Source organism: Anser cygnoides, chromosome 5 (assembly GCF_040182565.1).
Source record: "Anser cygnoides isolate HZ-2024a breed goose chromosome 5, Taihu_goose_T2T_genome, whole genome shotgun sequence".
Classification (NCBI taxonomy): domain Eukaryota; kingdom Metazoa; phylum Chordata; class Aves; order Anseriformes; family Anatidae; genus Anser; species Anser cygnoides.
Genome location: NC_089877.1, coordinates 17,517,071 through 17,529,965, shown reverse-complemented (window position 1 = coordinate 17,529,965; position 12,895 = coordinate 17,517,071). Strand labels below are relative to the sequence as shown.

General features: G+C 40.3%; 1 protein-coding gene across 4 annotated transcripts in view; it reads left to right on the top strand.

Moving 5' to 3' along the window:
- Window positions 1–7,470, top strand: part of EHF (ETS homologous factor) — an 86,955-nt gene extending 79,485 nt beyond the window's left edge. For all 4 annotated transcript variants that reach the window (XM_066997166.1, XM_066997164.1, XM_066997165.1 and 1 more), the window contains 3 exons: window positions 688–747; window positions 2,862–3,057; window positions 3,896–7,470. In XM_066997166.1, coding sequence (XP_066853267.1) covers window positions 688–747; window positions 2,862–3,057; window positions 3,896–3,995 — 356 coding nt within the window. In that variant the 3' untranslated portion in view covers window positions 3,996–7,470. The remainder of the gene's footprint in view (window positions 1–687; window positions 748–2,861; window positions 3,058–3,895) is intronic.
- The last annotated feature ends 5,425 nt before the right edge of the window (window positions 7,471–12,895 follow it).

Genomic DNA, 12,895 nt, shown 5'->3' with positions numbered 1-12,895 from the left:
TTTTTTTTTTCTTTGTTTCTGAAGAAACGCTTGTGCCAGAAATCTGATTCCTCCTCTGGCTGGCTGCAGGTGATAAAGTACCATCGATGAGAAATGGCTTGTTTCTGTGGCTCGGAGCCACGGAACAATATATGCACGTCCAGCTGCCAAAACCTCCTACCAGCGCAGACCCGCTCCCCCCCTTACCCCCCCAAACACCCGCGCTTTGCCAGGTCATTATGCTTTAGTCAGGTGGGTGTTCTGCGCATCGGTACCGGCGCATACATTTCGCATTAGATCATCTCGTCAGAAACAAATAAGCCCCCAAAGATACATGCTTCTGCAAAGACTAAGACATAATGGGACAATTCAGGATTCCTTTTATAGACGTGATCCTCTTATTTTTCTCTCTCTCACACATAGCATGGGGTGAGGTATTTGTTAATCTAATTTAGGTTTCAAAAGCCAAATGTTTACCTCTGCATTCATTCTTTATTCATCAATGGTCTCTTTGTGAAGTGTGCTGATTACCATACAGTACAGAAAACAACACTCCCCCCTTCCTCCTCCCTTAGATTGCCTTCTGAAAAGTGATTATCTTTAAAAGAGATATTCATTCTTTTTTGTGGTTTTATTTCTTTCAACCTGCTAGTCAATGGAAAACCTTTAATCAAATTTACAAATAGGCTTCATTTTCCTTCTCTGCAGATTCTTCAGATGTGAAAAAAACACAAGATCATACCCCAAAGTCCCACACCAAGAAGCACAGTAAGTACATGGTTATAATGGCTATAATGTCCACAGTCATAAATGTTGTTTGATTGAAGGGAAAAGAAACACATTAAGAGTAAATCCCCTTTGGGAGGGAAAAGGAAGCATTCTGAGTTCATTTTGAAAGCAGAACTGCTTAGATGGTTACTGTGATTGAATCCTCCAAGGATCTGACTGTTGCTGGTGCTGTTTGCTTACATTATTTTTAACACAGTAGTGTTGCAGTCTTCAAAACATTTTTATCAGTGAGGGCTTACGGGGAAACAACCAGAGTTCAGTTTCCTCTACACTGTGTTGAGCTAGGCTGGTGAAATGGAGTAAAAAAAATTATGAAGGAGATGCAGAATTAAATTGGGAAGATCTGTGCACAGGCATGGCTGTGCCCAAGCCCATGCCTGCCAGGCGCAGCAGTGCCAGAGACCCTGTTCAGCATCTCCTCCCAGAGTTTCTCATGCACGGCATCATGAGCAAACACCTGCCCCCTCCCACAAGTCCTGCCACCTGCTCTTCTGGTATGGCAGTCTTCCCATTCGCCTCATCCTCTTTTAATGCTAGTTTTGATTCAACCTCAATCTGAAGACAGATTAACATAGTTGTGATTTCTGGACACAGTTCTGTTAATGCACTTTATTGGTATTTTTATGCTGAAAATATCTTGTGTATGTCTCTTGCATTCTTTTGTTATTCCATATTTATAATAGAACATGTTAATGTTGGTCCTCTGCTGTGCTTTGCAGTATTCAGTTTCATTCTGTTTCAATACAGTCTCCAGATTATGTCTCTTCATGACTCCTCTTCTTACCCTGCTCTGTGACTTTGCCCATTCAGAACACCTGAACTTTTTATCTGCACGCAGACTCTTTGTTTTGTGTGTGTGTTTGTTTATCAAGGTTGCTAATGAAAGGATTAGATAGGACTGGTCCAAAGTCAGCCCCGAGAAGAACCCCTTGACAGCCTTGGCATGCAGAGAAGGTCACCTTGCCATGCTGGGCTAATCCCCTACATTTCCAGTTTCTTCATTGGTGCTTCGTATCACAATCTATCAGGCATATTGCTGATGTCCAGATAGACTAGATCCACCACATTTTGTTGGTTCTACAAAACAATTATCGTTCCAAAGAAAAACACTGGATTAGTTACTGAACTCTACCCATGTTAGCCTGTAAACCAGTTTCTGTTTACTGTCACATCTTTGACGAGGTTGTCTCCTTCTGAATTTGGTCTAAACCTTTGCATAGGTTTGAAGGCAGACCAAAGGACTGCTATTTTTCTGGCCCATGTTGTCACTGTGTTTGTTATTCTTCATTCGTAAACTACGATGTCTCACTTGTTGGATTTATTTAATTCTTCCTTTTGATGTGGGCTTTCTAGTGCCATCTCTACAATACTGTGGGGTGGATTTGTGCTTAACCTGGGAGGCCTATGTATTGAATTTGGAGATCTCTTTTTGTCTTCTCTGCTATCGTAGTCAAACTTTATTATGCCGTTTTCCCATACAATTTTGGCTAGCCGGTTTTGTCACTATCCCTCTAACCACTGTAAACTTTCTCACTACTTGAAGCCTATCTAAGATACTTGACACCAAATACTTGTTGATGTGGAACAGCATTTCATTTCCTTTGCCTTCTCCCTGTCTGTTTTAAATGCCTGGAGCTTCGGTGCCCACTTTACAGTTATCCTGGTTGTTTCATGTACTGCACGACAATAGCAGGTTGCATGCCATGCTGTAGAAGAATATCAGGAAAATGGGCAAGCAAGATGAGGGGATGACTTAAACATGTTCTCTTCGGGGCAGAAGCAGTGCCAAAGGCAGGAGGAAGCAGCGGGTGGTTTGGACTCTGCTTCCCCTGGTTGCTGGGGCTCCCATCTGCCTGCCTGCCATGGGGCTCAGACCGCAAAAAGCTGACGCTCACCTCCAGCCTCGGTATAAAGGCTGTCAGCGTTACTACCTATATATCTCCGAGGTGGTGATCCTGTGCTCCAGGAGCTATGGCCCGTCCCCACTGCGTGGTCATTGTCTGTAGATGACATGCTGTGATAAAATGGCATAAGGAAGACCATAGCCTGGAGAGCTCCTTAAAGTCCTTCCTCCTGTCCCCTTCCTCTTTCAGACCCTCGAGGAACTCATCTCTGGGAATTTATTCGAGATATTCTTCTCAATCCTGAGAAAAACCCAGGATTAATCAAGTGGGAAGACCGGTCAGAAGGCGTCTTCAGGTTTTTAAAATCTGAAGCTGTGGCTCAGCTCTGGGGGAAGAAGAAAAACAACAGCAGCATGACTTATGAGAAACTCAGCCGGGCTATGAGGTGAGCTGAGAAGATGCCATAGAAAGTTGGGGCACGTAAAGAAACTACCTGAAGGGAGAAGCTGTTTGGCTTTTTAAAATGAATTGTAATTTGTTTTTGCAACAACCAGGTCTCTCCCACTAATTTTGAGTTTGTAACATTACATTCTTCTTTGTCTTTTCTTTTTCCTCCTGTTTCTGTATACTAGAATAGATATATAATATTTACAGTATATTTTATACATACATGTGTATTCTGTTTCTGTCCACATAAACAACTAATAAAAGTAGTTGACCGTAGGAAGGAAACATGGCTATAGCAAGCTGAAGTTCATGTGTGACTGAACTGGGAACACTTAAATTGCAGAGCTTTTTTTTTTTTTTTTTTTCTCCAGCAGTTTAAAACTTAGGCATCCCCCCACCCATCATCTTAAAATCAGTTTATAAATCCTCTGTTAGGATTTTCTTTGCCTTTTGCTTTAACGTTTTCAGAATTTCTCATAATCTATGGATATTCAAAATGTATTTTAAAATGGAAGCTAAGATTCTTTCAGATGCTGGTTTATTTAGATTTAAAAAAAAAAATCTCATGAGAGTATGTAATAAATAAGGCAATACTTTATAACTTGAAAAAAGGTGAAATTTAAATTAATAAGATAATTAATGTAAAGTAAAAATAATAAAAAGAAGGCACAATGATTTTTTCTTCCCTGACTTTCAGATAGAATAATCTTAGGTGTAATTTATATCAAAAGAAAATAAAGACTTCAGATAGCTTTGGAATTCCCAATTTGACAGTGGTCTTCTGGGACTGTAAAGGAATTTAGACTTAAATCTTTCTTATGTTTTTCTTTTAACAGATATTATTATAAAAGAGAAATCCTGGAGCGTGTGGATGGTCGCAGATTAGTATATAAATTTGGAAAGAATGCCCGCGGCTGGAGAGAAAATGAGAATTAAATACGTCAAGAAATAACATTTAAAACACCTGGATGTAAATATTCAAAGACTATTTTCTTATATTTATGTACCAAACGGGGGTGAAAAAACAATTCTACTTCTGTCGGGAAGAAGGAACATTATCATTATTGGTGTTAAAATTATTTTATTTGAAGTATGTCCTGTATGGGGAAAAAATGTACACAGTTTTCTGTGATATAAGATAACATTATAGAATTATGATTATTTTTCCCTTCTTGTGAAGTTTTTCTTTTTTTTTTTTTTTTTGTTAAATCATACAGGCATAATGTGATTTATGACAATGCTGTGAGTCATGCAAAGAAAGGGAAGGAGCAAAATACTGGGGCATTTAGGGAGTATGAAAATCCACTTTGGAAGGCAACTGTAAGTGGAGGAAACAGTAAAGCATCTCTGAGCCAAGTAGTCTTGTTCCATAATCAGCTGGTTTATAGCTTTCATTGGCCATTATCACTTGTTCCTTCCCTCTTCTGATTTCTGAGTGTTTTAATACTTTGCTGGCTTCCAGTTGCTTTTGTTAAGTCAGACGGTGGGTTCCCTTTCAGCTAGCTTATCCCAGCCACAGAGAGCAGTGGCTCTGCAAGGTGGCTGTCAAGCATTTGAAGAACCCATACTACCTCCACCACTGGGACCTTCTTTTGTAGGCAGAAGTTTAGGACCTGACCTTGCCTGGTACTGAGTATCCTCCCTAACCTCCTAAGGGCATTCAGCTCCTTCCAGGACAAGGGCTATTTGTTTTTAACTGACATCTTTGAGGTGGACTGCAGGAAGAGAGTCAATCTCAGGGACCAAAAGCCATTAAACGAAGATGATTGTTTTCTGATTGGGCAAAGTTACCAAAAGGCACCAGTTTCTCAGCTGAAATAATAATACTCCCCCCCTCCTCCCCCCACCCCCCCCACCCCCCAGCCCCTTATATTCCTAATTAAATCAATCAAATCCATGCCACATAAAGTGGCGAGGAGGTGGTCAAGCAGAACATATGCTAACATAACAAGCAGAACAAGAGGGAGAAGTCTCCCCAGTTCCTTCAAGTCATATGGTCCTCCTGGCAGGTCAAGTCTCACTTGGATACTTATTTTCAAAAAACATTTGAAAAATGCAAAGCTCCATTGCATGTAAAATATGAGTTTTCTTTGCTTTTCTCACGTCTAACTCTTTGCATTTGTATTTGTGTGATTTGCTTGGAATTCTTAGTTGCAGAAAAACCTACCAACGTAAAGACACCGAGACTTTCAGATCTGGGTCAGTATTTTGGGCTCGTCTCTAGCAGTGCTATGCGGAGACTCAACATTCATTGGCAGCTTTTTCTTTCTCCAAGACACAAATGCTTCCTGCTGGCACCAAGCACAGGCAGAACACAGGGAAATAAAAACTAGAGGAGGCAGCACTTTACCAGGTCACTGAGTACGTGAGATGTGGGAGTTGAGAAACAGGATTTTCTTGGTGATGTTAACAGAGGTCAAACCAAGATTGATTCCAATTCTCTTTCAGGGATGAGGAATTTGGAAAGCAATGTCATTTATGGGGCCTGAGAAGTCCAGGAAAAAAAAAAAAAAAAAGAAGAATATTAAATCCATCCAATATCCATTTCCTCGGGCATCCCCTGGATTTGAATCCAAATTAGCTTGAAATGTAGCAAGGTGCAGCTGGAGGTTGTAGGCTATTCCATTTTTTGTTTGTCTTAAAAGCAAATAGAGATGAAACCAAGAGACAAGAGAAGTATCAATATAAAGGGCATCAAATGTGCTTAGCAACAATTTGTAGGCAAACACGAGAGCCTAACTTGTTATCTACACATGTAGGGCATGTCAAACAATAACACCACCTCCTACACTGTGTATGCCAAAGCTGTCACCATCAATTACCCGTACATGACAATTTTTACTTTTCATAACCTGGGTGGAGAGAGGTTTGTCTTATTTACAAATCAAGTAATAAGCCTCTGTACTTCAAAGCAAAATTTTTTTTTTCTCTCAGTGTATCTCTCTCTCTCTCTTTTTTTTTTTGACCGACTGTGGTAGCTTTGCTTGCTTTAGCGCAACTCACTAATTTCCTTTTTTTCAGCCTGATTGGCTACATTCCACTCCATTTACCATCTTTTTGTAGTTCATATAACAAGAACCAGGCCACCAGATGAGGAGAGCACCTTCACTTTGCTCCAAAGACCATTCCTTCCCCCCACCCGGCAGTTATTTGCAGCCCTTTGCTCCATGCACTTCACCCCCACACACTCCAATCCACACCTTGGGTGAAAAACCTGAAATCAGTGGCACCATCACAAATCCAGTGGCACCCAGATGTTACCCTTTCTTGCTCTGGAAGCAAACAGAAGTAGTTGTTGGCGGTAGCAATACTGTTGTACTTAGGTTAATGCACATCTTACAGCAGCTGATTATAATACCTTTATAAAACTGCTTTCTACCAGAACTTTCAACAAAATTCCTGGGAAATAAAATGAACTTGTGACATAGACATGTCACCCCTTTGTTACTGCGCAGCAGGTAAACCTGCTTGTAAAGGCTTTGAAAATATAATGCTTCGTTTAAAAGACCACTGTATAAATCCAGAGAACGATTTACGCTGGGGTGCACTATAAGTGCCAGTCTTTCACTGTCATATCTTTCAGCACATGGAAATCGTGCAAGTTTATATTCCCATTCTGCAGAACTTTTCAGACTAGGCACTTGTCATTCAGCATTACAACAGCACAAAAAGTTGGAATAGAAACCGGCCAACATTTACTCTGTTTCACAAATATATTAACCATCACCTAAGACAAACACAAAGGACTGTTTAAACCTACAGTTCTTGCCAAGGACAGATGAAAACAACCAAAGGGAATCTTTTTACCAGGTCTAAGCAAATGGAGAAAATGAAGAGATGAATGTTTATGTAAATTACTATTTAAACAAAAAGCATTTCTGATTGCTCTTTTATTTTGTATTTCAGAAGCTGAGCAATCATATTTTTAGATGTATCCTTTAAGTTAGCAGCTGCTGAACTGGTAGCACCATGTGTATAGATTTTTATTGTACCATAATTTTTCATATGTATAAAGCTCTAGATAGGAAAGTATATTATATTTATATAGTTACATGCAAATCACAGTGTCAGAGGTGTTGGCATGAGCACCCTCAAACTATATTTTCTGCACAAAGTTAGAGCAACTTACTCTAAAAACATCCTGAGAAACTGTATGTAGGCTGGTGAACTACACAGACAACAAAATGTTTAGTTACATTTTCGTCTTTCTTTCTGCAGCAAATTGCGTAATTCCTGCTTGCTTCTCACAGCATCCTCAATGTACATGTGTGGAAAAAAAAAACAATGCATTAGATGTTTCACTATTGGCATTGTAAATCTCAGCTTGGAGACTATGTATCACAGAATGGTTCTAAAGACTGTTTCTATTTTTGTGGATATGATATAAATTCAAATAAACAACTCAACAATTTTTCTGGTGAATGTTTATCTTTGCTTTTTTACATCTTGAGATTGGAATTGTGACTACATTGAATTGTTTTGATATTGGAGAATATTTTAGTATTTGAGAAAGAAATGATGTAACTACCACAAAATCCAATAGCTTAAGTTTACTTTATCTGCTACATAGCCCTTCTGTTGTGGAGCCACTGGATTTCCAAACCTGTTTCGCATCTCACGGGGCTCGCTGGAACACTTGGTGATGTCGGCAGAGCTAGACTGCCTTTCTTGTTCGGTCGCTGAACTTCACAAAGCTCTTACTTCACCACTGATTTAACTTCAAGGTATTTTGAAGCGTGCACAAGGGCTAGGCTGATTAAGGTTGGCATTACTCACACTGAGCATTTCCTTCACTGAATCAAAGCAGCTAAAATGACAAAATCTTTTCCTTTGTGCTATTTTTCACCAAAGGGGTGGCTACAAAAACACTCAGCGAACAAAAAGAACCTCTCTCTTCTGATTTGGTCTGCAGTTTGAGAAAGAAGTGGACAACCTTATACTTGAGAGAAAGTCGGTGGGCCCATATAGCATTTGCACCCTGTGGCAGACTGTGGCTGTATCAGCGAAAATGTCTCATTTTTAAACGCAGGCATAACCCCTGTGTTTAGCATGCAGAACCAGGCCAGTTCCCCGAAAGGGTTGTCGTAGTTTGAGAACACAAGAGTCCTGAGCCAGCTTTCAAAAGGAATTGGAACCAGATATCAAGCAAGTTCAGACTGAATTTTAAATAAGCACACAGCTGGTTTTCCAGTAAATGGTTGGGCCTTTTGTTTCAAGCAAGCTGAGGCCAATATTTGAGCCAAAGACAAATGAAAATATTGTCTGGAAACATGCAAATAAATGCCTATTTAAAAACAAACAACAAAAAGACCCTCTTCTTTGCTTGTGACTTAAAATCAAGCAAAACTGCAGCTTTCAGCCACACTCTAAGGCCATATGAACTAAACATTCAAGGCAAAATTCAATTTGCAAGTCCTATGTAAATTGAGAGTAAGTAAAAGGAGCACTGGAAACAGACTTTCTTCCAAGCTACATCTAAACCCGATATAAATTTGCGTGCATGTCTGCATTAAGGGTGAGTGAGAATTGGTTCAGGTAAGTGAAATCTGATACGGCAGACAGATGTGCAATTAAAAGTTACCAATACTAATGGCTTCCAAGCAGTGTCAGTGTGATAATTATAATAATTTTAGAGATGGATTATCTATCTGGGTTTGCAGTGTTTGCTCCCCTGCTGACAGAGCCTTGCGCAAGGCGGTCCAAGTCCTGAGCAGCTGTGGAAGAGCATAGCTCTGCTCAGCTTTGTGCCAGCCAGGAATTTCCTCCAACAAGCACTCTTGCTGCCTTTCCCCAGATATTTAGCTCCTTCAGTCACCTGACACTGTTTCAACATGTGAAGATGTTCGAGAAAATGCCAGAAAGACAAAAAAAAAAAAAAAAGTAGGAGAAAGAGGCTGAGTGGATAGCCATGTCTTACTGCACCAAACTCTTCTGCGTGGAAATACAAAGGCAGAAAAAATGATGATGACTGACTGAAGTCAGTCTGTAGTCTTCCAGTCAGAGTTCGGTTCCAAAAATTAAATACAAATTGGTGTTTACAAGTCTGTAACTGTAAGGAGAACAAGAAATTAGAACAATATGCCTACATAACCTTGTAAAGCTAAAAAAATGTTTAATTATCAAAGCGAAATAACTGAAAACATGGTTTCTGCTGAAGAATTTTCCTCCTCTGTCTTCAAAATGGCATAATATTCTCTTTTGCTCTCACCTCCTTTTGAATTTCCAATGATAAGATTCAGTCTTAACACAGGGAATGAGGAGGGAGAGGGGTGATAAGTAGTACTGCACCACATATTGCAAAACAAATAGGCAAATTCTAGCTTCTTCTTCCTCAGCTATTTGGCTCGTTATTCAGCATACTTACTGTTCCTGGGAAAAGGGTACTTTGTGTGAGATTCGGGATAAATTTTAGTGTAAATATGAAATGTCAATAAATTTAAAAGGAAAAATAAGATTATTCTTAAGTTTAAAAACCTTTATTTTTTCCAGGGAAGCTCTGATGAATCTGCCCCTACCAGTTACTATACTGGGCAATATTTTTTTTCTTGAGACTGTTATCTTGAAAGATAAATTTATTTGAAAAGAGCTGATTATTTCTGTGAGAAATTTTGAACATTCTCAGGTGTTTTCGTTTTGATGTACCCCTGTATTTTTTTCCACAGGAATAACCTAACAACAAGATATATCATGCAAGAGCATTTTTAATGTTCAAAAGCTATGATTGGCAAAGTTTGTTACTGAAAAACAGATTTCCAACATGCCAGGAAAACAAACAACACAAATCAGGAGAGATTTTTTTTTTTGGTAATTCTATTTTTCATTTTTAAGAAAAGGTTAAGTAATACCTTTCCTTTTAACATTTTGTTTCTGTCTTTTACATAATAGTCATTACCTCAGAATTGAATCTGATTTAATGAATGGAGTCATCCTTTAAAAATTATTTCGTATTTTCTATATGCTATGAAGTAGATGAAGAAATTGTTACAGTTTCGGTGAAAGCTAGTGAAACATTTGCACTTCTCCAATGATTCACCCGTTTTTGGAAGATCCAAAGATAAAAATACATCAGAGTTGTGAGAAGCTTTAATCACAGAACTCAAGACTGCATGAAAATTGCATGCTGCATCTGCACCAGTAGCTCTGCATTCAGCTGTCCCTCACCGGAAAGTTTGTTCTGGTCTGAGGTTTTTCTAGGAGAACCTGATTAATGAAACTTTCCGGGTAAAAGTCAGTATGCTGGCAGTCACGACTGTATTTTGTTTAAAGTATTATAGTTCATAATTTCACAGCAGATCTGACATAAACAAGTATATATTTTCATTCTAATTAAACTAATTAAGGATCCGTCCCACAAATTTTACATCCTGATGGATCATTGCTGCTACCTTGATTACCATCCTTTTTACCACAGGCCATCTCTTTTCACTGTCATCCCCAACGCATGCTGCTTAATACCTATTTGATGCAGAGTATTTGATGTTCCAAGTGTTCCCTTGAATTCTAAATTAAAAGTGAGAAAATCTGAATGCAAACCTCCAAAATTTCAGCATTGCAATTCTTTTTTCCTCTCACATCTTGCCTAGGGTTGGGGAGACAGGATGGGCCAGAAATGCAGTTTCTCTTCCTAAATTTGGCCTGCCAGGCCTGCTGAAGAGCAACGCAAAATATGCTTTTGCCCTTTGCCTTTACAAACAAGGTTTCTGCATAGGCAACACTACTTGGCTCCAGGGAATTAGGAAGGCTTCATAAATATTTGTCATCTGGTATTACAGATTTTATGTATGTCTTGTACTTGTTTTTTTGTTTGTATCTGAGTCTGCAGTTTTATGCCTCTCTAGATGTTGAGATAGTTTCTTCTTCCAGTGAATTAGTTTAAGTGATTTATTGTTTAAATTAATTGATAGCAAAATGAGATTAACAGGTGGACTATTTATTGCAACTATCATTCATTATGAAAGTCACTATTTCCATTGACAGATGCTTCTTGACTGATCCCAGGTTTCTGCATAAGTGAATGATCCGCGCTAGGCTTTCCTCATTTCAGGCTGTGGGCAATTCAGAGAGGAGTGAATGCCTTTTCAAGCAGTGATTTCAGTATCAGTGACACATCTTGTGCATTTTGCAGAGGAGTCTCCCTCTTTCTGCCTATCTTTGGAGTGGTGAAGAGACCGTTAAAGCCCAAAGAGCCTCTACAAGCCTCATTTGTGGAACTGAGGGCGCTCGGGCCCGACCACAACACATCACATGCCGCTTTTCAAAGTTCCCTTCTGCATCTTGAAAACCTTGGACAATAACGTGACCTTCAGCATTGTGTGGCAAGGAGACTATTGTGCTTCACAGCTCTCTAAGGCAGGCTGGAAGAAAGCTCCATACAGGTGAGAAGTGCCGCATTTATCCAGGTCGCAGCCTCTGGAGACCGTAGGATTCACTGGGCAGAGGGGCATGGTGCTGCTCTGCACCCTCACCTCCTGGGCTGCGGATCCGGCATTTCTCCAATGTGCTGGGCAGATGTAAGCACCCTGAATGCCATGACGGTGAGTACTGCAGAAAGGTCAGGAGATGAATTGTACTGCAGAACATCCGGAGGTGATGGTGCCTTGAGGATGCTGAGACACAGCCCTTCGTGGAGAGCATGAAGAGCTCTGGGGGAGTAGACTGAACCCTCTCCTTCAAGCCTTGCCAGTTTCTCTCACTGTTTGTCAGCTCCTACCTCTGCTCCCTTCTCCCAGCCTTTTTTCCCAGGTGGGGCGGTTACAAAATCACCAGCCGTACTCACGAGAACTGCTCTTTCCCTGGAAGCTGTCAGGCCGCCAATCTTCTGAGATGGCTTTCATAGGGTAAGAATAAACTAGCCCTTTGGCTCCAGCTCACACAGTTATAAGCTCTGAATTTGCCAAGTCGTGGAAATTCAAATGTGAAAACCAAATCTCCTTCCAGGGGCTCTCTTACTCTGAGTCAGCACAGCTGGGAGGACAACACAAGAGGTCTGTTGCTGTCCTATCTCCTGTGGACTGTGGTACTTCTCCTCGATACAGACACCCCACCAACCCAGTATCTGAACACTGACAGGAGGAGAAGCAGCATTTGTCGCTGGAGACTTGCAGACTGCACTCTTATGCTCTCTAAGAGCCCTATATTTTCAAAGAAAGCTTAAATAGACAGACAATTAATTAAAAAGGGGGGGAGGGGAAACGCCTTGAATTTTATCCTTCTTACGGCAGATACAATCATAATGTTTGAGGTAATTAGCTTTGCCTTAGCTGATGATCACTCATTTTGGGAGCTTATAAAATCTATGAGTAGCGATGTGAGGCAACATGCAAGTCTCCATGCATTCTTCTAGAGTTCTATCTGTACTCTTGTATCTCTCTCTAAATCGTAGCTCCTCTCCTCGGGAAAGGCTCACTGGTGCTTATCAGATTCAATTACTGCTGTTTCATATCAATGTTCTCATGTGAAACCAGAATACAAATAAGCTAAGACTACTTCCATAGCCCTAAACAATTACAAATGCTGATGATTCACCAGTTATTCATGCCAAACCAATATTTTTCAGTATTTTACAGAGCACCAGTGAAACGTTTTGGTATGTTCAGGCTGAAATCACTGGCATGCCAGGAGGCATCTGGTGGAGAAGGCCACTCTGCATGGGGACACATGGCATGCTCAGCAGCTGTCACGCAACCATGCACAGTTAATGGATACTCTTTGCTTTTCCTGTAGATTTGAGGAGAAGGGGATAATAAAAGGCATATTTGCATATTCCCAGCCCCTTTCCCATCTTGGGGCTTCCCGATGGCCCTGCAAAAGGCCCTGCAAAGAGCTCTGCTCAGGCT